This window comes from Pezoporus occidentalis, unplaced genomic scaffold (genome assembly GCF_034315485.1).
Source record: "Pezoporus occidentalis ecotype Australia unplaced genomic scaffold, CSIRO_AGI_Poc_V1 ctg81, whole genome shotgun sequence".
Lineage (NCBI taxonomy): Eukaryota > Metazoa > Chordata > Aves > Psittaciformes > Psittacidae > Pezoporus > Pezoporus occidentalis.
In genome coordinates this window covers 6,248,064-6,273,144 of record NW_026916170.1, presented here as the reverse complement: position 1 = coordinate 6,273,144, position 25,081 = coordinate 6,248,064, and the positions used below count along the sequence as shown (strand labels likewise).

The 25,081-nt window shown below is 37.5% G+C and overlaps 1 protein-coding gene across 5 annotated transcripts in view; it reads left to right on the top strand.

Annotated features, from left to right (window-relative positions):
- AP1S2 (adaptor related protein complex 1 subunit sigma 2) overlaps positions 1 to 24,566 on the top strand; it is a 34,269-nt gene extending 9,703 nt beyond the window's left edge. Inside the window, exons 5-6 of one of the 5 annotated variants that reach the window (XM_062603755.1) lie at positions 8,346 to 8,440; positions 22,623 to 24,566. In XM_062603755.1, coding sequence (XP_062459739.1) covers positions 8,346 to 8,390 — 45 coding nt within the window. In that variant the 3' untranslated portion in view covers positions 8,391 to 8,440; positions 22,623 to 24,566. Of the gene's footprint in view, positions 1 to 342; positions 375 to 8,345; positions 8,441 to 18,922; positions 20,302 to 22,622 lie in introns of those variants that run through there. The other 4 variants (XM_062603756.1, XM_062603758.1, XM_062603754.1 and 1 more) reach the window with 4 other exon arrangements.
- The last annotated feature ends 515 nt before the right edge of the window (positions 24,567 to 25,081 follow it).

Genomic DNA, 25,081 nt, shown 5'->3' with positions numbered 1-25,081 from the left:
TGGTAGGCTTGAATTGAAAAGTCTCCTGTTTCTGTTAAGCTTGTAGGAGGTGCTTTTTAGCATGCTTAGCATGTAGTTTCTAGTTGGTTGTTCTAATTGTGCAATATGATGCTCTCTGCTCTTGGCATGTGTATATTGTAACCTACTGTGATTTTTTTTTTTTTTTTTGCTAGAAATTCAAGTAGCTGTTCTGTGTGTATACTTAAGAGAATGATAGTTCATGCTGCTTTAACGTAGTTTTGTTCATGTGTCTTTAATTTCTTCTTTTTATTAATCAACCATTAGTTTTTTGTCATACCTGATGCATGTTCACTTCTTTACTGTTTCATTGCTGAAATCCAGAAGCTAGACTCTCTTCTTTGAGACTCGTTCAGGTATAGTTCTTATTCTAAAGACCTGCCTTTCTGCTATAGGTTGCTTACCATGGAACATTTCTGTCTTTTAAGTTGACAAAGTAGTAAAAGTAATACCATAGAAATGTACAGAATGAAGTATAAGAACAATTGTTTTTTCACTTTGAATGCTTTTATTGTTCATTACTAACTTTGAAAAAAGATTGCATCTCTATACCATTTTCTTTGGAAAACATTTGATGGGAAGGGATTCAATGATATAGAAAAGCTTAGTATAATTTCCCCATGTTTCTCCATTGTATGCTGGTAGGTTTTTTTTATTGTTTTTGGGATGGTAATGGTAGTTTTGGGTTTGTGGTTTTTTTTGTTTGTTGTCTACATTTGTGTTTTTTTGTTTTCTGGGCATTTTTTTTGTTTATTTTGTTTTATTTTGTCTGTCCCCACCCCCCACCCCCATCCTCTGAATTGCTGTAGTCTTGAGGTGAGTGTTAAGGTCCTTCCAAACCTAAATGGAAATAGAAATTCTGGTGTGCTGGGGTACTTGTTAATCTTGTGTGCAAGTCAGTGGAACATCCAGTTTCACAGTGATGGTGAGCCTTAATTTTGTTTAAATGTACTGAGATTTGCGCGTAAGATTACATATAGATGTAAGCTCACTTTTTTTTTTCTTCCCCTCAGTGTATTTCATCCTGTGAGTTAATTGCTTAATTCTCTTATAACAGTTCTCTGTTCCACTTGGTACTCTTTTTGTTGAATGTGGTATTAATAGCATGGGGAAACACATAATGTTTTTACCCTTGTAGTTATGTTTGTAATCCTTTCAGAGTACAGGCAAATCCACAGCACATTACAGTTCTGGTCCATCAACAGCTAGTTAGTGTCATGAGCAAGGTCAGCCATTACAGATTTGCTGCCCTTAGTTTCTAGTAAGGAAATTATATGCACTTGCTTATGGCTTGTATTCTGATGCACTTTTGGTTAGCCCCTTCTTTACCTTTAAAAGTAATCATCTTAACAGGAAGTCCTGTTGCTGTTTACAAAGGGGGTGTGTGGGGAATAATCTGTGTAGTCTCTGAAAATGTTTTGCTGCTCTCTAGATAACTGTTATATCTGCTTTTATATATTCCAATCTGTCTCCTGCAAATGCGCAGTTAATAATACATAAAATAGAATTACTGTACTTATTCACACTAGTTTTGAATTTTGTTTTCACCATTTTCCTAGGGCTCTTCTAAAACCAAAAGGCATTCTACCTGTAGGAATTAATTACTGGTTTCTAGCCAAACAATTAACATTCTCTTTTTACACTTAAATTTTACACAAAAGTATCACTTTTTCAGTGGAAGACTTTTCCCTTGCCCTGATAGATGTACTCTGATTATCCTTCCCTTCCCCATCTCTGAGATTTTCTGTTCTGTCAAGGTTTATTAGGTCTTCTCTGATTAAATTGGAATGTAAGAATTTATCACAGTGCCACTCTGGTCTTATGTTTGATGTTTATGTATTTCATTCTTGGTTATATTGATTGTTGATCAAGTATAAAGCTACTCCATATATCTGATTTTTAGTTTATAAAACCTGTAAAAGTCTGAGTTCATATTTAAATCGAGCTTCCAAGAAAGTTGAACTCTTTCTGCAGAGGTTTGTTTTTGTATCAAATGCTGCTGTGTGCATGCTGAGTTTGATGAAGAGGGTTGTTAAAATAATAGTTTGTCACAACTGGAGACTCTCTAGTACTTTAGTTAATTTCTGCTTCCAAGAGTACTTCAAAGCTACTGTAATGAAATGTGGTTTGATTCCAAATGCAAACCATTTCTAGCAGGGTGGCTGTGTGTTTGTTTCTGTCCATGTCAGATCCTTATTATGTGCAACAAAAGAACTTCTATTTGGCTGTGAATACTCAGGTTGCCTAATTTAAAAATTATTAATCAGTGTTGAATACACAACATTATTAATTAGTAATGCTAGATACATTAATGTATGAAGCACCTTAAAGATTAAAAGATGCACAGAATACTTAATGTATTTGTAATGACTTTCCTTTGCTTAAGTGGCTATTTGTGTGTTAAAAGGAAATATGCAGAGGCATAAATTGCTGAATAGTGAATTAGCTCTTAATACCCTTGCTTGCTTGTTTTTTCTGTGGCAGTTTTCTAGCATGTACTGTTTCTGAGCACCTACTTCAGTTTGTCATTAAGTTCATAGTGCTGTGCAGTCCACCTACTGACGGCTGGAGTTCGTGTGACTGAAACATACTAACTTTTTAAACCTTCCTCACCTTCACTTTCTTGTTAGCTCTTTAATAATGTGCGCATTTAAAATATTCATTCCCTACACCCCATTTATTACCGCCTGTTAACTTGCCAATAGTCAGTTGTCAGTACTAGCTGTGTTATACATATCAATGGTAATAAAACCAAATTATTCCAGTGTGCTTACATGCTTCCTTGTAAATCTGTTGCTAGAAATACTTCAAAAGAATTATGTCATGTAACTGGATTGATAATTTTGTATCTTGCTTGCTGTACAAATCTTAAATATTTCACTAATGATTACAAAGTCATGCCTTTCTGAAAAGGTGTATGTTTGCTTGTGTGAACAGTTTGTACTGAGAGAATGGGCAGATGCAGTATGTTGTTGCATGACTTATACATGTGGTGTGTAAACAGCTAAAAGATAATCCTGTGCATGATTTCATGATACTTGCAGTGCATGAAACTAGGAACATAACATGCTCTAAGCAAAAGAAAAAAGCTGAATTTTTTCACTCAAGTCTACTTAATTGTGGTTTTTACAAGTAATTCCACATGGTGCTAGGAAGTTCATGGTCATTTACTGAGCTAAAATACTAATATCAAGGAGTTAATAATTCTAATGCCTAAACTAGGCAATGATCTATATGTTTAAAAGCAAATATGTACTTACTCACTCATCTTCATTTGAAGGAACTTCCTAAACTTTGGCTTTGAGTGAAAACTCTGTTATTCAACCTACGTAATTTTTATAAAAAGTATTTTAGAAATTACCCCCATTTTGTCCTCCACTGTTCTTTTGTAGGGTGTGTATGTATGTAATATTTGATTGCAGAGCATCTGAAATAATGAAAATTTAAATATTTTTAAGGATGTTATCTCAATAAAAAGACCAGTGGATCTGTTGACATATCATACTTGTTTGTTTCTATCACTACTTTAGTAATGATAAAAAAATCTAAAAGCGATGTGAGTCTTAGGCTCTTGCAGTTTAGCCTCAGGTAGTATTTACTAGTCCTTCTGCATGAAGAAAAATAGATAGTCTATCAATTAACCTTATTGTCCTTGTTATTTCAAGGCCTTACCTCATCCTGTATCAAGAAGGATGCTTAAATTGTTAATGTCAGTTAACTTCCACTAGATGCTTAGGGTTGCTGTGTAGATTTAAGCTTCTATTTTTTAGAATGAGTATTTTTGAAAAAAAAAACTTGGTGTATTTCTTATGCATGCCATGAAAATTGCTTTCTTAAGCATGAAATGTTCTAATTGGAAACTATAGGTTTAAAGTTATGCATGGTAGCAGAGAGATAGTATTAGGTTGTCTTTGAGATACGACAAAATAAAGGAATGTTAGCATAAGCAATGACAAAGAAAATCCCTGTTACCTAAGCCTGGAGTGAGTGGGAGTAGGAGGATTTTTGTCTGGTTTAGGAAACGGCCTTTGTAAGCACCTGTTTCTTAACAGTTGCCTGAGAAACTTAGGATAATTAATGCAATTAATTCATTCTTCATTTAATGTTAGCTCTTCAGACTGCTGCAATAGACTGCCTTCCTAAGTTGGCAGTGACATTAATTGCCTCAACTGTACCTGTATTCCTCTCAATGTGAAACAAGAATGGATAATGAGATCCTTATTATAATGGAGATCTGACTGCCTTGATTGCCATCTGTTCTTCATGTGTAACTTCTGGCTCAGTTTCAGGCAGTCAGCTTGGTTGGTCAGTTCAAGACTGCAGTTCTTAAGACATGTATGTGCTTGATTTTACTCACAAATAATGATCTGAATGTACTCGTGGAAGATAGAGTAAGTTGTGGTAGTGTTTTTGTAGCTGACACTTTTGTAAAATACATTTCAGCTGTCAGTCCCTGGAGGATGTTGGATATGTAGCAGGAAAGAGGAGGTAATGCAGTTAGCATGTTTGATCTTTTGGTTTAAGTATGCAGTGTACATCTTATCCATTTCGATGACATCTTGTCATTGATTCCGATACACTGATCAAAAATAAAGGGGCTTGTTTATGATACTAGTTCCAGATGTTGTTTAAAAACTTGGAATTAAACTATTTTTTATTTTTTTGTGATAGTCTATGCATAAGTAGAACAATTTGGGAATGCGCATTCAACATAATCACTTTCTTTTTGAGGCATTGCATGTTTTTTTAATTGTGCTATTCAAAGTATGGGTGCTTCTGAAGTAGTATGTGAGGAAATGGGTGCATGTGTAAATGGCTTTTTGTAAGGTACTTCAGGTATGGAGAGATAGGGTTTGTGTTTTGTTTTGGTATTTTTTTTTTCCCCAGTCTTGGAAGTAAAAAGTTTAATTGCTTGTTCTTAGACACTGACATAGTTTTCCACAAAACATTACCCCAAATCAACGTAAAAGTATATTGGGCCTAAGTGATTAGTTACTTTTATGTTTGTTTTCCTGTATCAGTTGAACAGATGGTTATTATTCTTTGAATGAATAGGTTTTGTATAACTGCTTGGCTACAGTTGTGCTCTGTAACATTATATATATAATATGCTTCACTTTGTAAGAATTTATTTGCACATTGTCTTAGGCAATTTGTTTATTTGCTGTTCAGTTATGATACGGGTTGTTACTGTGGTCATAAAAACTACACAGCCTCTTAAAGTCAGCATTTGCAAGATGGAGAGCAAAGAGATACACAGTTAAGAAGTGTTAGTGTGCATGGGAGGTGTTTCCAAATGTGTCAGTTAAAGTTCCAAGCCTTGTTATGCTAGCATTTGTTCTTTGTGTATGTTTGTGTTAATTACTTTGCTCTTTGCAGCATTCTGTTTAAGTAAAATGTGACTCAAGATCTTTATAGAACTGTGTTTCTGACTTTAGGTATATACATATATGTTTATGGCTGTCTTGCTTATCATTGTCTGTACTGTAGACTGATAAAGCCTACCAACAGTTTTTGTAAGAAGTTGTCATAGCTTTATGAATACCTAATATAAATTCAGCTGGACTTAAGGTAGAAGGAACTGTAAGAATATACGTAACAAGGAATCATACCAACATTGCTTCTCTTTGAAACAAGCCTCTGAAGACAACTAGTTGTACATTTTATAGTAGCAGACAGATCTGTAAACCTTGATGTCAAAGACGTTTCCATATTTTTAATAGATACTTTTGAGTTGGAGTACTGTGGAGTAAGCTTTCCTGCAAATACTTTACCAAATCATATTCTTCTGTTTTAAAACAGTAGGAAAATTGGTCCAGAAAATTAACAGTATAATCTGCATCTGTTTTCCTCCCAGTTAGGAATGGGAGAGGGGAAATTTACTTTTCCAGATTTAAGTGTAGTCTTGAAGAAGTGTCACTGAGTCAAGAGGTTACTGTGTCATTCTTCACCCCCTTCCCATTCTCAGAGTGCTTTTTTTTTTCTCGCAACGTAAATATTTTACTGGTCTGTGAGTCTTTTAATTATATTTAGAAACATGCAGTTCAGTATTTTAATGTTCTTTTTGAATTTTCTTTGCTTTTCTGGATATGTCATGATGCTTAGGTTTTATCATAGATTTGCAGGCTGTGATTTCTAAATGCTTTAGAAATCTAATTGTCTTTTGAGAAACATTTTGGCAAATCTTAATCTATCCTTGCATTTATGAATTGAAAATGGTAGAAAGCAGTCTTTTTACCTGAGTAGCTTTTGTTCAGACCTTTAAAATACCATTTTAGTAAATCTGTCTCCATAATACTTTCTTCTTCCCGTTTTTAGTGTGTATGCGTGTGAGATGTAAGTGATCTTATTCTATTAAAGAAATCAAAATGCTGATTAAAGTTTTAAGACTCAACAAGTTGTGAGGAAGGGGATGTCCATGTAAGTATTAAATATTCATTCAGTCAGCTTTGCAAATAGAAACGTAAGGAAATTTCAATTATAAGTGAGGCAAGTTAGTGTACGTAAAGTCCTTGCTGACTGATAAATGATTCAGTACCCTGGCTGGTATAAATTCCAGTACTGATCAAGATCATCCACTTTGCAAAATTACCAATGAAGTTGATCATGCATTGATATAAACACTTCTTGTAGAATGGTTAAGGGTGTATTAATGGTACCCTGAATTCCTTATGGATTATAATTCACTTAAGGGTGTGTTTATTATCTATACATTAACCTATAGATTTTTCTCCAGAGATATTCTTCTGTTGCTGTCTGTGGAAGCACTGTGTCAGGGTGATGTGATGAAAATTTTAGCACTGCTGCACATGTCATAACTGTTTTCAGGAGCTTAGCTGTGTGCTTTTGGTCAATAAACATTGTACATTCCATGAATAATTGTCGAAGGCTGCTTGACAGTAAAGAATATCATATCTTCAAAATTACACACTCTCTGAAAGAGCGCAAAAATTTGCATTTTAGCAGAACATTTTCCCTGAATCTGGCAGAATATTGGAAAGAGCACTGTTAATGTTTGGACCCTGAAATAGTGAGGAGAAAATTTGATTTTTACTGGTGGCTGAGATTGTGTGATGTTGCAGTGCTCCTACCCTTTCCTAAAGTTCTTGCTACCTGTGAAGATGAGTTTAGAGTGACACAATAGTAGGTGAAAAGAATATGAATGTCCCCAGGAGATACTGCCATTGTGTTCAGTTTTTAGAGTCATTTCTTCGTGGTCTTGTCTGTATGTTCTACATGTCAGGCACATTGCTGGTGTGTGTTTTGAGGCTTTTATTTATTGTTTTTAAGGGAGATGCTATGGTTTTGGTGTTTTTTTTGTTGTGTTTTTTTTTGTTGTTGTTGCCAAGCTGTCTAGCAACAGTAGCAGTTCTGGTGGTGGATATCAAGATGCATTAAAAGCATAATATATATTAAATCTTATGCTGAAAGTTTGATTTTAAAAAAGAAAAAAGAAAGTGGAAAAACCCCTATTGCTCACAGTTCCCTGAGAAATCTAAGAACACCTGGTTAACAGATGGATTAAAGTAAAAATGTTCAACTTTTTGCACCAAGCACCACTACATGAAAATGTCTGGTTTATATACTGCTCAGCAAGTAACAAGGAGGCTTAATAGTAAATGCAGTACATAGCTCTTGAATTGTTTAAATTACTTTAGGGCCGGTAGGTGGAGAAGTTGAATGAAATTCTTACTTCCTTTAACGGAACAAATCTTACTTTGATATCAGTATGAGTCACTGGATTAAGCATGTTTCACATAAATCACTGGATTAGCTATATGTAAATGTGGTAGTATTCTATTCTGATATGCTCTCTCAATCTGTTACAGTAATGCACAGCTGATCTTAAATTCTCTTTTTAAAAAAAAAAAACAACAACCCAAAACCCCCAAGTTTGAATTAGTACTCCTTCAAACAAAGGTAAAGCTTTCTCAACAGCTGTATAGAATTTATTACTTTAAGGTATTCTTTGTCTTGGTAAGAACTGAAAAATAAACTTGAGGGGTTTTTTTAATGCATCTATTTGGAGCCTTCAAATAGATGTTTTACTGGTGCATATTTGTTGTTTAAGAGTGGGCTTTTTAGTAGGACCTGGTAAAATTGTATTTACTGAGTAACAATAGCTGAAACACATTTGAATGAAATAACTGAATTTAATTTTGTATATAGTTCAGAATATTTTCTAATGTTTGTTTTAAACAGAAGTAACCTGTAAATAATTGGGTGGTTGTTGGGGTTTTGTTTGCTTTTGTGTTATTTTTTGTTTGTTTTGTTTAATTAAGTAGTTGGTATTGCATTTTCACTGCCGCTTGATTTTGTGTTTGTAGAGCCAGAATGAAGACTGGGGAGGTTTGTCTGAGGATATCTTATGATTAAGAGCAATCTAAGGCATTAGCCCTTTTGACCCCCATCTAAATGATTGGTAACTACCAAGTTTACCATTTTGGTGGCATGGATTAAATGGGTGCTATGCAAAGACTGCTGCACGTGTAATTAAGTCCTTGCAAGGGTAAACAGAAAATGGGTGATGGGCTTAACTTTCTGCAACACTTGCATGATGGTCTTTGAAGAGTGCTTTGAGTGTTCCTTTTTATTTTCCTTTGTTTACTAACTGCATCAACTGGAAGTGTCTGACTTCTAGCTTTCTTTGGTGTTGATAATCAAGTGGGATAATGCAAGTTAGAGAAATGGTTACTAAAACTAATAACTAAACAGATGTTTGGCTTTGTTTACTTACAATCAACCTATGTAAATGTGTATTTACTGGAAAATGAGCTTTTTACATCTGCTGTGCAGAGAAAATTGGCCCTAAAAAGACTGGGGGGTGCTGCTGCAGTTGACTGTATATTAAATGCCGGATGCTGCATGACAGAACAAAGCTTATTTGCATATATAGTGCATTGCAACGTATTTTTTGTCCAAAGCATAAGCGGAATACATTGTGGCAGTCCTTTAATAAAGGTAAGATTTTATTTTACATAAGTCATGTTTAAAACACATGTGAAAATAATTTGCTGGAGAAAACTTTGCTGCTTATTTGATACAATGATGAGCAAGTAGTTCAGTAAACAAATTGTCTTTTGTAATGGGGAACTGCAGGAATAGATCTAACTTCATATGCAGCTTTATAAACATCAGGGTTTAGTTTCTAGACAAAAGAAAATTCTAATAATAGACAAAAATATTTTGTAATGTGTTCAAAATCAAATTCAATGTTGGTGTATGGGTATTTTTACCGTTTAAATGTTACCTAGTATATGAAACAGTGTGGTGTTTAAAACCAGTCAGACAGCTTGTTCACTCACTCCCAGTGAGTGGTGCCGGCTGGAAGCAATCGAGGCCCGCGCCCCTTCCCCGCTCCTGGAAGGATGGGGAGGAGAATTGAAAGAGTGCAACTCCCGCAGGTTGAGACAAGAACAGTTCAGCAACCAATGTACAACACAAATCACCACTCTTGCCACCAACGACAATAGTGATAAGAGAAGATAACAAGGGAAGAGAATACAATACCCCCTGCCAAAAAAACTAGTCTGACCCAGAAGACCCTGTGTCCTTCCGGGTAACTCCCAGTTAACCTCCCAGGCATGATGTGCTGTGGTATGGAATACTTCTTTGGCTAGCTTGGGTCAGGTGTCCCCTCTCTGCTTCCTCCCAGCTTCCCCTCCTCCCTGGCAGAGCATGAGACTCACAAAGTCCTTGGTCAGGGTAAACATTACTTAGCAACAACTGAAAACATCGGTATTATCAGCACTGTTCCCAGGCTGGAAGTCAAAACACAGCACTGCACCAGCTACCAAGAAAGAGAAAAATTGACTGCTACTGCTAAACCCAGGACAGTATCTACCCCTTATTCCATACCATTCATGTCATGCTTGGATCCCACATTTTCAATATACCATTGCTCTCCCACATACATACATCCACATACATACACAGACCGAGAGAAAGATCATTTTCTTAGTGCATGGACCAATCCCTATAATGCTGAGTCCATTCGGTCCATGATGTCAGGTTCCATCTCTTGTAACAATATTTCACGACAGGAAAGGCTGTGGGCAGCATTGGATCGTTGCCTGCTGATGCTGATTGTTCCTTTACTGCAGAACTCATCTTGTTCTATCATTCTCTGTTGGGATGATGGTTGGATGGAAGTCAGGGCTATTTGCTGGTGACCTGAAGACATCTAGTTGATGGGCTATAAAAGTATTACACAGCAGGCAACAGCATACAATTAAGTTCATTGGCTGTTTTCCCCTAAAATCAAATACCCTTGAGGTATACATCGGACTTCCCCATCTTCCCGCATTACCCACCAAGTATATCCAGGTCCCTGAGCAAAAGCAATCCCACGAGTGGGTTTGCCTTTACCTGAAGCAGGAATAACCCAGACTGTCTGCCCTAGCAAATTCTTCATATGCACCACAGGAACTTTATCCCCCTCTACAATATGTAACAGTTCTGACTGGGCTGGGCCAGCCCTGTTGGCAGATCCTCTGGTGTTGACCAACCAGGTGGCTTTTGGTAACCGTGTATCCCAATGCTTGAAAGTTCCCCCACCCATTGCTCTCAGTGTAGTTTTTAACAGCCCATTGTACCGTTTGATTTTCCCAGAGGCTGGTGCATGGTAGGGGATGTGATATACCCACTCAATGCCATGCTCTTTGGCCCAAATATCTATAAGGTTATTCCGGAAATGAGTCCCATTGTCTGACTCAATTCTCTCTGGGGTGCCGTGTCGCCACAAAATCTGTTTCTCAAGGCCCAGGATAGTGTTCTGGGCAGTGGCGTGGGGCACAGCTTGTGTTTCCAGCCACCCGGTGGTTGCTTCCACCATGGTAAGCACGTGGCGCTTGCCTTGGTGGGTTGGTGGCAGTGTGATATAGTCAATCTGCCAGGCCTCCCCATGCTTGTACTTCAACCATCGTCCTCCGTACCAAAGAGGCTTTAACCGCTTGGCTTGTTTAATTGCAGCACGTGTTTCACACTCGTGAATAACCTGGGCAATAGTGTCCATTGTTAAGTCCACCCCTCGATCACGGGCCAATCTCTATGTTGCATCTCTGCCCTGATGGCCTGAAGTGTCATGGGCCCACCGGGTCAAAAATAATTCACCTTTATGTTGCCAATCTAAGTCCATCTGAGCCACTTCAATCTTAGCAGCTTTATCCACTTGTTGGTTGTTCTGGTGTTCCTCAGTGGCGTGACTCTTGGGTACATGGGCATCTACATGGCATACCTTCTCCACCAGGTTCTGCGCTCGGATATCTTTCCACAGTGCAGCAGCCCAGATGGGTTTACCTCTGCGTTGCCAGTTGCTCTGCTTCCATTGCTTCAACCACCCCCACAGGGCATTTGCCACCATCCGTGAGTCAGTATAGAGGTAAAGTACTGGCGACTTTTCTCATTCAGCAATGTCCAGGGCCAGCTGAATGGGTTTCACCTCTGCAAACTGACTCAATTCACCCTGTCCTTCAGCAGTTTCTGCAACTTGTGGTCAAGGACTCCATACAGCTGCCTTCCATCTCTGATGCTTTCCCACAATACGGCAAGAGCCATCAGTAAACAAGGCATACTGCTTTTCACTTTCTGACAGTTTATTATATGGTGGGGTCTCTTCAGCACACATCACCTCCTCCTCTGGTGACATTCCAAAATCTTTGCCCTCTGGCCAGTCCATGATGACTTCTAGAATGCCTGGACGACTGGGATTTCCTATTCAAGCTCGTTGTGTAATTAGTGCAGCCCATTTACTCCATGTAGCATCAGTTGCATGATGTGTAGAGGAGACCCTGCCTTTGAACATCCAGCGCAGGCATCCAGGGTGCCAGGAGGAGCTGTGCTTCAGTGCCAGACACTTCCCAAAGCAGCTCGAAACCCTTCATAGGCTGCCAGTATCACTTTTTCAGTTGGGGTGTAGCTGGCCTTATCATTGTTGTCGTTGGTGGTAGCGGTGGTGATTTGTGTTGTGCATTGTTTGCTGGACTGTTCTTGTCTCAACCCATGGTAGTTGAACTCTTTTGATTCTCTTCCCCATCCCTCCAGGAGTGGGGAAGGGGAGAGCTTTTGGGGGGGGGGGGGGGGGTGGGTGGACACGGACCTCGATTGCTTTCAGCCCAGCACCACTCACTTGGAGTGAGTGAACGAGTTGCCTGACTGGGTTTAAACCATGACAAACAGCTATTGATCCATGTTGGGGGGTGGCTAATAACCTGCTTGCATATTAGACTTGTAGAATTAGGGTGCTCAATGAGTCATTTGTTCAAAATAGACTCTTTTATATGAGTTTTGACATACTCTAAAATAATGAGAAAACCTAAATGCTCAAGCTTGATTCTTTTCCACAGTTTTTCTTCCCCATGTTTATTCCTCTTTTTCCTGTTTATAACAAGTTCTATGTATGAAGAGTGTGATTCTCATGGTGAGAATTAGTATTAATACTGTAAAACTTTCCTTGTAATTAAAACTTAAAAGTATTTATGTTGCTTGGGACCTATGCTAAACAGAGCTTTTACTTAGGAGTCTTCATCTGTTTGTTATCTTGGCTACAAAAAAACATTCTGGAACATGCAGCCTCGTGCTTGGAGAATTCTGTGTGACTCCAGTCTCCATAGCTGTCTGCAGTATGTCTCTGATTAATTCTGTGTATGGGCACAGTTTTAGTTGAAATGTGCTTTGCCCCCATTAATTTAAACATGGTGGCATTACTAGATGCCCATGGGATGCTTCCTGGCCCGTACTGTTCCTGGGAAGGAGTGAAGGAATAGTGGCTGTTTACAGAGCTTAGTTTACGTGGTTGGCATGACTCCACAGAGTATGGATAAAGGGGCATGGGACAAATAGATGGTTGTATATAACAGATGGGGATAGTTTGCCTGCTGGAAGAAACTGCAGCTTGTATATTTGAAGGAAGATCATCTGTAGTAAATAACCTTCTTTACCTGAGAAAATATTTATCTTTGGGCAAGGGGACGAATTTGACTTATACAGCTTTTGTGCTTGGATTAACCTGATATTTAACAGGTTATGCAGCTCAGATTACTTAATCTGTGTTACTTTATCAAGCATAAACAGTCACTAGAGGAGGACAATTTGGGTTTTTTCTCTGCTTCAGAGAGATCTGCTTATAAATTTAAGGTATACCTTGTATAATGTTAAAAACCCTAGAGTGGTATACAACTAGAAGGGGTGAAATCTCTTTATTGTACACTCAAGTTCTGCTGAATAGAATTTACGCATTCTGTCAAAAACAGTTTACAGGTGGTAAAGTCATGGACTTGAGTCAGAATACAGTTTCCTCATCACCTAAAATAATGCTGACAGTGTCTTATGTTGAGAAGGATGGATCCATTCCTGCTGCTACTTTTGTGGAGGCACTTGTGTTCATGCACTTGCCCTGTGATTATATGGTTCCTAACTTGTTAGCTAAAACCTGAGAATATGCAGGAGGGCATGAGGGAAGTGCCAGGAGGAGGAAAGCAATGGCATTGAAAAAGGAAGTAAAAGACATCTACTTTTAGTGGCAGCCAGGACTTCTGCTAGAGCAACTTAAATTACACTGGGAATTGTTAAAAATATATGTAATTTAAGTGTTTAAAAAGCCAGTGTTCCCTATATCTTGTCTTCTTTCATGTCTGCTGTGGACCCTTAAGTTAGCTAGCACAGTTAGGTAAGTTCTAATTCACCTGCACCCCTCCTTTTGACCTGAGTCGTAGGAGAGTTGCAGGAGCTTCAGCAGCAGTATTGACTTACGGAGTTTTCAGTTGTCCTTTCCCTCCCTCTCTCCTTTTGTGCCAGAGAAACTTTATATGTGACCATTCTAGAACTAGATTTCAGATCCATTTAAACTGATCGAATTTAAATTGCCTATTTCTAAAAACATATAGTCAGCAGGTTTTCTGTGTTTATAACTTGGCCCTGCAAACATTTGTCCAAAGAACTCTTAGAAGGCAAAGTGCTGCAGAACAAGAAGGAATGACAATGCTTAAATACCATTGCCATGGAAGCTGAATGATACTGGCCATGACATGGTTTGTTACAGCAGTATATTCTGGTCATACCTTCAAAGATACAGCCCTGCAGTTTAAGAAATGGTCCTTAAGGAAAGGGGAGTAAGTAATGTAAACTTGGAGGTGCAGTGCTGGAAGAAAACATTAATGAAACCTTACCTGTGTAGTTTGGCAAACTGCTGAACATACAGATGCTGTGAGATTATCTGATAGAGATCTTGGTGGTTTGTAATAGTTTTGGCTCTAGCTTTACAATAAGAAGTATTCAGCAGCAGTATTTGCTTGAAGCATTTGTGATTTTGTGGTGAGGAAGTGGAGCCTTCAGTGGATGCTTAGAACCATCCTTACCTTTTAAAGATTAGACTGTCAGTTCTTCATAGCTTGTTGTGTAGCAAATGATTGGCAGGTATAAACCACTACCTCCTGGAGAGATTACCACCTGTGATCCAGCAGACTGGAGTAGCAACAAAGAAGCAGGAAGTATCTGCTATTATCCAGTTACACTACATGAAATTTCCACTGGTATTTTTACTTCTGCTTTTGAGGAGGCAGGCAGACTGGCCACTGCTTATCTTATATCATGCCCTTCTGCTCTGGTCTGTTGGGGTGATGTTTCAGAGCCCAAGTGTTTGCACATGGTAAGGTGTTTTGCTGAATAACATTTGCATGACAGCTGCTGCTGTTTCAGACTCTGGTTGAGTATTGTGTTCACTAATTTACACCAATCTTGAAGATTTCTTCTTTTTGTTCTCTGTATAGGAAGCTGCAGGCAAGATCTTGAGCTGGAGCTGGCATTGATGTAGGATTGTACTTTGGTTTTGAACAGCATCATAGTTAATATTTGTCTCTGAACACGTTCAAGACCTCATGGGTGTTTCTAGGTTCTCTGAGAATACATCTTGCACTACTTTCAAAGTATAGTTTTCTCAATAACCGTGTAATTGGCGTTTCTAAATAGTTAGCTAACCAAGGATTGGGAAATGGGTACTCTACTGTTTTGAAATCCCTGAAGAGGCAAGTGAACAGTGGAAATTTCCTAAAGCAGGCTTTCATTAGAAATGTTTCCTAATAAAGTTTCAGAATGAGAGTGTAAAAGTAGTTGCTTCTGAAGCATTGCTAAAAACATTCTTCTTAAGTGTCAGTTTCTTCCTACTGTAAGAATTTCATGTTTCTAAATAGAAGCCTTTGCACCTACTCTCTTTTCCCTATAGCCTGTTTCTGTAGAATTATTCCCAAGCTGCTGTGCACTCTGCAGCCCCACATCTTGTCTGTGGTTCTAGCTTGGGGTTTGTTTAGATGCTGAGAGAGGGGGGGAACCAATCCTTTATCAAAAGATAACAGTTGTAATTTTTGACTGCAGCTTAACATGGATAGCCTTCATAGACTTTATGCTGGTTGTGATGGGAAAGAAGTTAAAATAAAACCTAAGCAAACTTTCCCTGAAAAAGAAGGCATGACAAATATTCATGAAATCTCTGTCACTTCTGTGATGTTGTCAGTAATATGGCAGCATTGCAAAACACTGAACTTAGGTCAGTATGGTGTAGGCATAAAAAATTACGTGTCTTTCTCTTGCCTGAGGTAATAAACTGTTTTCTTGTCCACTGCAGACATGAAATAGCTTAAACTGCAGCAAGAAAATAAATTCCAAATAGATGTTAGGCAAATTTTCCAGCAGTGATGATAATTAAGCATTTAAGTAGATTGCTTGGAGGGCATTAAAGTTTCCATCACTGGATGCCTTTACCAGATTAAATAGCTTTCAGGGATGTTGTAGGTATGCTGTTTTTGGGCCTGGATTAAATGAAGTCACTTCTAATTTTAGTTTTAATTATGATTTTTAATTAGGTTGGGTCATGACAAAGTTGGCTGAGGAAAAAGCTGGGATGGGCTAGCTAAATGGTCTGTTGACTCAAATCAACTCTACCATTTTTATAATTTAAATATCTAATGATTCAGGCTGTCAATTTCAGAGTATTATTAGCTTTTTAAAAGGAGTTGTAAACACAGATGTCAGTTCGAGAAAGATGAATTCTAGTAACTTTAAAATACTGTGGAATTGCAATGTGCAGTTTGTACTGTAGAGCTATTACTGTTTTGGCAAAGCTGGGATCTAAGACCTATCTATGTATTAAAGTCAGGTAAACATTTTATGTCCAAATTTTTAAGTGATAATTTTTCAGAGATAGTATCTCATGTTAGTTTGCCACTGTGTTGTGCTGTAAGGATGCTGTTGCCTCTTTGCTAGCTGCTAGATCAACTCTTTTCTAAATTCATTAGATCCAGATGTCTGACTATCTTAAGGACATGCTTCACAGGCTCAGATGTTTTGAGGTCTACAGAGTCCCACACAAGGTGGGCAAGGTAGTCTAGGTACTGGTTGTAGAAGCTGCCGACATCTGTCCTTTAAGCCAAATTGTCTTTTCTGGTATTCAAACTAGCAGGCTAGCTCTGGAGACAATGTGGCAGGGAGCACAGTAAGATAAAAATATTACTACTATTACTACTACTACTAAAACCACCAAAAAAACCCACAAAAAAAAAAACAACCCAAACCAGGAAACAAAACCAAAATTAACAAATCATAGTTGCAGCTTGTGAGATACTGTAGTTCTGTGATGGAAAATAATGTATCAAACCCTTATTTTCCTTTCTGTTGTTTGTCAGGCAGCCCATAGTGGCAGACCCTCTGTGTGTGATGGTCTTGGATGCTCTCCTCAGAGGTCTTACTGAAACTGCAGTGTTTTCCATCTCGCTGTATTGCTGTGATATAACTTCATATTTTAGTTATTGATGTCTTCCATTTAATCTTTTAGATTCACCTCTTCAATGTCAGTTTATTGCTAGTTTAGTTGCAGGTGGTGTTTACATGGTCTATAAACTAAAAAGCCTCCAGGAGCGAAATAACCACTTTCTTCCTATCGTTACCTGACAATTCATCTTGCTTTATCAGTAGATAATAATTATCTGTCAAGATGAGACACTAATCCCATAACAGTAATTTGAGTTAATAATTTAATTTTGTGTACCAGGATTTTCTCATCAAAGAGAATGTTAATGCCTCAAGCTCTAAACCATTGAAAATATGCATAGGGCAGGGAATACCATAGGAGTGTGTGGGAGGGTAGAACTTTGCAAAGTACTGGAAGGTAACAGGTGGGTTAACATGAAACAAAGACATCCATGTCCTTTTTTGTTTGAACCAGTGGTGTAAAATGGAACATGGTCAGCACTTCCAGGCCAAAGTGTGCTAAATAGTTTGTGCAGCCTTGGACAATCTTTGAACACAACAAGAATGAATTGTAATCAACTTTGTAAAAGTGCTAGAGAGTGAGCTGCTCTCATACCTTCTGTCCAGAGAGCTAGTGTAAAATTAAGGTGAAATCTGTTACCAGGCATTTCAGTGAAGACACCAACTTTACTGGCTCCAGGTTTCCAAGGGTGTGAAACACTGGAAGGCATGAGTTGTCTTCATGAATACATATCATGCCAACAGTGTATTCCTTGGACTAGTATTGTATGTTGCCCATTATGCAGTGCCTTTTCCAGTTAGCAATATGCCTCAATATCTTGTTTTTAATTTAGGCCGACACTTAAGTGCAATATGAGAGGTTTTAAGAGTAAAAATTTCACATCTGTAATTCTCTGTTATTTGTATTCTCTATTGTACACCAAGTTCTTCTGAATTTTACCCTAAAAAAAAAAATCACAGCAGACTTCTTATATTTGTTACTGTCACTTGGCATTAGGTGCTATTGTTTTGTGAATTACTGGATTTGTATTTCGCTTGATCAGAATGATTTTGACTACTGTGGGATAATATCCATATTATTGATAGTGAAAAGCAGTATAAATCCCATAAATCTTCTAAGATATTCTTGTGCTTTTTTGTGATTGGAGATTAGAATTTGAAAATATGTAAGCTTGAATGTGTGAACAAACTGAGATGGAAGAAATTTTTAGGTCTAGAAGTCTTGTAACACTTCTATAATTTTGGGAGTGGGGTGCTAAAATAAGTTGAAGATTTTAATTGGTACATCATGAAAGATTACTAACTGGTATGCAGAGAGCTGTGGTTTGTGACCCCCCAGCACTTCCCCCCCACCCGCCCCCATTCCTGCCAGGTGTGTAATGGGCATACTTCTAAATTGCTATTACTCCATCAAAAATATCCTCATCTGTCTTTGGGGCAATGATTTTAATACAGAAAATTGAGTGTCGCTTGCTTTCTAACTCATCTTTCAACAAATTGCATATTAATGTTCATGCTAATGAAACAAGAGAGTATTAAGTGGTATAATTTGAAAGTAAAGGAAACTGTCTGCTGAGAGGCATGTCTGAGATAGCTCCTGTTTTTCAAACAGGGATGCTTTTACAGATAATACCAAGTAACACCACTGCTGTACTACCCTGCCACGGTGCTGCTTACAACTGTGTTCTAGAGGCCTGTAAACAATCCATATTTATCAGAGCAGATTTGATGTGTGATGTCAAAACTTCACGTAGCTCAGTGCCTGGGCTGTTTATGACAGTAGCCAGTAGTATCTACCGAAGAGGCTAGAATGGAGCAAATACATAGGGTGGTCCATCTCTTGGAACAGTATCTCAGCTTCAGCCAAGTTTCTTTTGAGAAAAAGACTGAGCTTACATAATATAGTAATTACGAAGTTATCCTGTATGTTGTCAGACCCAACATGCAAGTATTGGGGGGTGAAATGATGGTGTCATGTGTTGTCCCCCGCCCCAGAAGTCTAGAGTAGTCAAAAAATACAGAATTATATTTATGTATCAAATGTCCTTTTCATGTCAGTGATACCACAGTGAGATAGTATTTTTGTTTTCTTGCACATCTCTCCACCTTTCTATTATGTATAAGAATATGTACATTTCTTTTGTAGCCACGTCATGAATACTTTAATGTCCCAGTGTACTAAATGGCTTCATTCATCATGCATGCAGAATTTCAGAGGAGATAGACCTGTGACTTACTCATGACAGGACATTATCATCAGCTTGGTGAATCCAGTCATCGTGAATCTAACAGAATGCCACAACCATTCTCTGCTGTTGTACTTTCCTCTTCCCCTTCTGTTTTACAGTGTTGTCTCTTCACATGTCTCCTTTCAACAGAACTTGTGCTTGCTGGCATATGGTTTTAACTTTTTTTGTGTGTAAGCTTGAAGTCTTATGCTTAAAAGTTCTGTAGAATTTTCCGAGCTAAATAGCTATATACTGCAACACCTATACTGTAACATTACTTGACCTGCGTTTATCTTGCAAATAAGTTGTGGTGGTATTTAAACATACTTAAAACCTGTAGATGAAGTTAATATTTACAGAGAAACTAATGAAGTAGTAGTATGCAAGCTGAATACACACAAACGTTAAATGATGTCACACAGTTCTACACAGACCTTGCATCTTAATTAAAGGTGCGCACAGCAATATATTTAATGAGACCTTCTTATAAAGAGGAGGAAGGCAGAACTGATATGGGCAAAAAGAATGACAGGTAAATCTGAAGTTGCAAAATTTGTATTTAATTGTTCAAACACTCTTGTGAATAGTTGAACAATTGCTGCTACTGAAGGAGAGAACAAGCTCATTGCTTCACAAATGGCTAGGGTTAGAAAGATTAATTTTTTAAGTCCATTTACAGCATACTTGAAAAATGTCATCTTCAATTGGCATTTCCAGTTTTAAGTACAGACTACCTTGTATATCAGAGAACTGCCACAAGGATGAATATAAGTGCCATTCATTTAAAAAGTAAGGGCAGAGAGAGAGGGCATGTATTGCATCCTCTGTTTGCCTAGAAGAGGAGAATAATTTGTAAGCTCAAACGAGTGCTGGTTTTGAAAATTGTTTAATTATCAAGAAATTGATTACTGAGATTAACCACATTCTAGTTGCATGTACTATATGTGGTAATGCACTACCTTTTAAATGTTAAACTGACAGAAATGGCAGATTTAGGGGATTAGACAAAAGATCTGGATTGGATTTGCAGCATTCTGAAGTCTTAGAAAACAAGATCACAGGAGTGGCTTTCCACTTCAAAGTTTGCCTTTTTTCTGTAAGACATTAACAATGTGTTTGAATGTCTGGTTAATGCTGCTTTAGCCTGCATTATTTCATGCCTGTTGGCTTAAAATGCTGTGCATTGAGCTGTAATGAGATGCTGTTTTTCTTGTTATCTGTATACAGCTGCTTGCTTCTAAATGACTAGGTAATGAATTAGCTTTCCTGGCATGTTTGAAATAAAGTATTGCATGCACTTTTGTCTCATGTGAATGACTTTTTTCCTCATCTGTGTTCTGATATATTTCAAATTTTCATTGTTTGCCTGGGGTGATTCTGAGCTGCAGGTAGTGTATAATGCTACAGAATGCTTTCCATAACAATTGGCTAAAATGTTTGACACTTCCTAAAAAAAAAGTAATATGAACAAAACATAATTCATCCTACTTGTTTCTTAAAAGTCATAATTGATGAAATAATTCCTCTAACAAAACACATTAGCCTTTAGGTGTTCCTTGAGATTGTACTGTTGCTGTGTGAATAAGAAGGCATGTCTGCCTCAAGGTTACTGCTGTAGTATTAAAAAAATTAAAATCTTACCGAGTTTTAGGGTGAGAGACCTGTGGGGAAGTAGCCAGTGTACTTGAAATACATTCTTTTAAGTTCACTGTTAGCCAATTACCTTGATATTCTTGAAGAAATTTAATCTTTACGTATATGCCTGCTGAAAATTACCCACAACTCTGAATTGGCAGTGGAGACAATAATACTGGGCTGCTCTAAAGACAGTAGCAGCAGTGCACTGTTTCTTCATAGCTATGGAGCAACTCCTCAGGTCGTTTAGTAAATATTGTGTCTTACCACTGAGTAACTGTAAGTATCCACTGCTGTCTAATCAATTTAAAATTGTGAAGTTGTTTTAGTACAAATGTTTGCAAGACCCTGAAATGCCTGAAAAGTTACACTTTGTCACTTCTGTTGCTATTGTTAATGTAGGATTTTGGGTTGTTTTGTTTGTTTGTTTTTTTTTTTTTTGGAGTAAAATGTTTTACGTTGGTAGATAGGGGTGATGCATGTCCTCTAAAACGAATGCAACAGAGTAATCTGGTAATAAAATACGACAGGTTATATTAAAAATGCTACAAAGCCTTTTCTTCAATCAGTATCTCTTTTGGGATATTTGTGTTAAAATACACATGTAAATCATTAATCCTGCCATTCTCTCTGGCTTTGTCAAGGTCACTGCAGCTCTAAGAATATTTAAATATTGCATCAGTGAGGAAAAACCACAACATCGTTAATATAACATACAAGTATCTTGTTTCCAATTTTAACTTATGTTTTTTCTTGCCATTTCTTACTTGCTGCTGGCTTTTGGAAGCCATCTCAAAGTGTTCAGAGGTGGCCTGTTCCCAGCACTGACTGACTTTTAAATGAAGTTGCCTTTAAAATATGGCTTGTTCTTTCAATTCTAAAATCACTTTATACATGAACGAATGAGGATTGTGAACTTGATCATTTTGTGCTACATACAGTCAGGGTTGATAAAGACGATGTTTTGATGTTACTTGCAAGATCTAAGACGTTTAATTATATATTTTGCTGACAGTGTTTTTCTAATATTTAGAAAGCAGTTGAAAAATAATTTGCTGCCTTAACTGTTATCTGCCTTTTTTTTCTGCTTCATGACATGTCTTGGTTTAGGATGCTAAAGTAAGTTTATTCAGTCTGTGGATACTAAACCTGTTTGTTTCCATAGGGGCACAGTATCCCTTTTTGATATTGTTAATAATTATGGAAAAGCACAGCCTAAATATTTCTGATTAAACTACCATTTTTTTTCAGATGCTATAGGAATAATGACTGATTATAACTGATGATAACCCTTTGCAATGTTGTATTAAACAACTTGCTCTGAATCTAAACAAAGCTATTTAAGATTAGAATTAATTTAAAACTTTATGCTTGGTGTGGAATAATACCATTCCAGTCCTGGCAATTACTCCACTTCTGCAGGGGTCAATTTTTGGACACCAGCTGTACCAAGTACTTTGTCCTGGTTTTATGAACTATGTATAGGAACAGTGTGGAAAAAAAAAAAAATAAAAACCTGATCTCCTATGAAGAGCTTAAGGGATACTGTGTCTTAGTTGCATCAGTCATTTCATTCATCCATTTATTCATTGTTCCCTAACAGATTTTTGAGACCTATGAAACAATTCACCACAAAAATCATTGACTCCATTGCAAGATGCTTCCCCATCTGTCCCCATTTCATGTCTTTGTTACTGGCTTGTGATTTGTTCCCTACTGGTACATCTGAATTTCTTTAGTTTTATTGCAGTTAAGGGCAATAAAATCTACCAGCGATTTCTGTGAGCCCTGGTAATCTAATTATCAGTACTTAGAAAATTGCAGCTAATCCTGTGTTTGCAAACTGCAGTACTTCTTTATTTTCATGCCTTTCAGCTTTTCTTCTTTTAATTACGCATTTTTCATACTAACTCAACTCATATATGGTACTGTTAACAGAAGTGCAGGGTCCATTTACCACTGTCTCCTATTTTCCCTCCATAGGAAGCAGAGACCCCACGTAGTGTACTTGAAGAAATTGGATTGACATAAATCTTCACTTCAGCTGATGACATATTAATGTTTCATACTGTAAATGTTCACTGCCTTCATTGTAATGTTTAGCTAATGGTGTAAGATGCTGTTTGTCAGTATTACTGTTTTGCTAAGCTGCTTCATTCGGGCCTACAAGAAAAATACTCCTTTTTGAAAAGGGAGTAAGAAATTAAAAAGTCCAGAAATCGTAAATGAAAGGGAATTACATTAAAATTGACTCAGTGTCTCATGTTGCTGCATTTATAACAAAATTGCATTTGACTTCAGTAAGTGTACTGTTTTTTTATAAGCAAACTTGACTTCAGGAAATAAGTGTATCATTATGACATATCTAAATGAAAAGAAACTATGAAATGTTATGGTGTAGAAATTGTGTTTATGCAACCAAAGACTTTGTTCATCTACATTTCAGTCACCAATTGTGATAATTCTGCTTATTTCAGTTGATGCATAAAGCTTGGAAATGCTAGTTTATTACTGAATTTGTCATTATACCAAAGAATCCTGTTAGGATCTGCATATCTCACTGGTAAAAACTGTTAAGGTGATACAGCTTTTGCAAGAAAACTGCAAACTGCTTAACTCACTAGGCAGGAAATGTAGCTACTCTGAGCAAAACTCTGCACGTTCCTATGCTAAAAAGGGAATGTGTGAATTTAAAAAAAAAAGGAAACTTTTTAAACTTAAAAACCTCTGCACATAAACACTAAAAAGGAGGTAGGCTTTCAGACTGTATAGAGGTGCATAATGAAAATTAGATAATTTTGAAGATGGGGAAGAGGGAGCTTTATAAAAGTGACTTTTCATTGTTTTCTTTCAAACTCTACAAATTAACTTGTATTTATTGGTGGTTTATATTTATGCTTTAATGGGTATATAGGTACCTTAAAAAAACCCAAATCCCACAGTAAAGGTCAATGTCATTTTAACTGCTTTTCTTAACTTACACCTTTAACTGTGACACATCCCTTACAACACTCGTGTGTGACATACAGTTGAACCAACTAATTTGTAGTTAAGAGCTTTTAAATATTAGATTTGTACAGTAGATTCACTGCAACTTACGTCAAATGATAGCAAGTAATATTTTGACACTTGGAGCAGCCAAGCAGTAGTTATAAATGAAACCTCTTTCACTTGCTTGAGGGAATCAGATTCATGTATACTTTTGAGGTCATGCATCATGCTTTAGACTAGCCAAATTCTGCTGTGCATCTGCATGGTCTCTGAGGAGGCAGAGCTGCTTCCCTCTCTTCCTCCCTCCCCAGTAACTTCACTCTAAGAGTTAATATTTTGGCTTGTTTGCTTGAGTCAGTAGTGCCACGTTTTCACAAACCTTAGCTTTGGCGCTGTTGCTGGAAGCAGTCAAGCACTGCTAGTATAAGCATTTACATAGCCATCTGGAGAGCCAGACTGCCAGCTTGATGCCATCTAGGTTAAATTTAACCCACTGGGACTGGCTTAGTGTTGCCACAGCCACCCCTGATACAGATCCCAGTATAAATAAATGCATGGGGCAGCAGAAGGGCAGTGCCAGGGTGGAGCGTATGGACTCACTCCTTCGGCCCTTTCTGGGATTTAAACATATGAATTGCTGGAGACTGTTTCTGTTCTAGGGCACACCAAGGCAGTGGTTTGCATTTCCCCAGTGCATGACCTGCAGGGGTAGGCAAGGGGAAGGTGGTAGCAGAATGACCCTTGTGTGAGCTTGAAGCACTAAAATTACCTTAAATCAAATCTGAAGCAATTTTGTATGTATTAAACATGTTTTTAATGTTTACACTGTCACTTGTATGTGCTTGGCTGGATTAAGCTTTGTTGTGGTTGTGACAAACTGTTTGACCTCTGTCTGTCATATTGGTTTAGTTGTAATAAATGTCCATTTTTACACCATTACCATGTGTTTATATGTAATCAGTTCTGGTATTTGCAAAGAAGAGGCTACTCGGTGCTAGCTTAGAAAAAGGGAAATTTTATTACAGTGCTTAACCTGTTCTTGAGCACTTTATTAAAAAAATGTGAGAGTATACTGTGTCCAAGATTAGTTATTTACATCCATTTGAAGTGTACAGAAAGCAGTGAATTGGCAAGTTTCTGGAAGGCTTACCACATTAAACATGGAATTTATTAAAGTGGATGCGTAGTGCCATTTCATCTGCAAATTGAAACAAACCACGTTGAGAAAGGGTTCTGGATAAGACAGACCGAATATTCATATCCTTACATGGAACTATGAGCAAGTCATTGCAACAGCCACAGTCCTGGTCTCGACCAAAAGTCTCTCAGATCAGTCTGTTCTCCAGCTTTCTGAAAGAACTGAACTGATTGATGTTATCAGAAGCATGGGGAAAACTTCATAAGCCACAACACCATCTTAGGGCCTTTCTTTAGCATGAAATGTTTGTTTC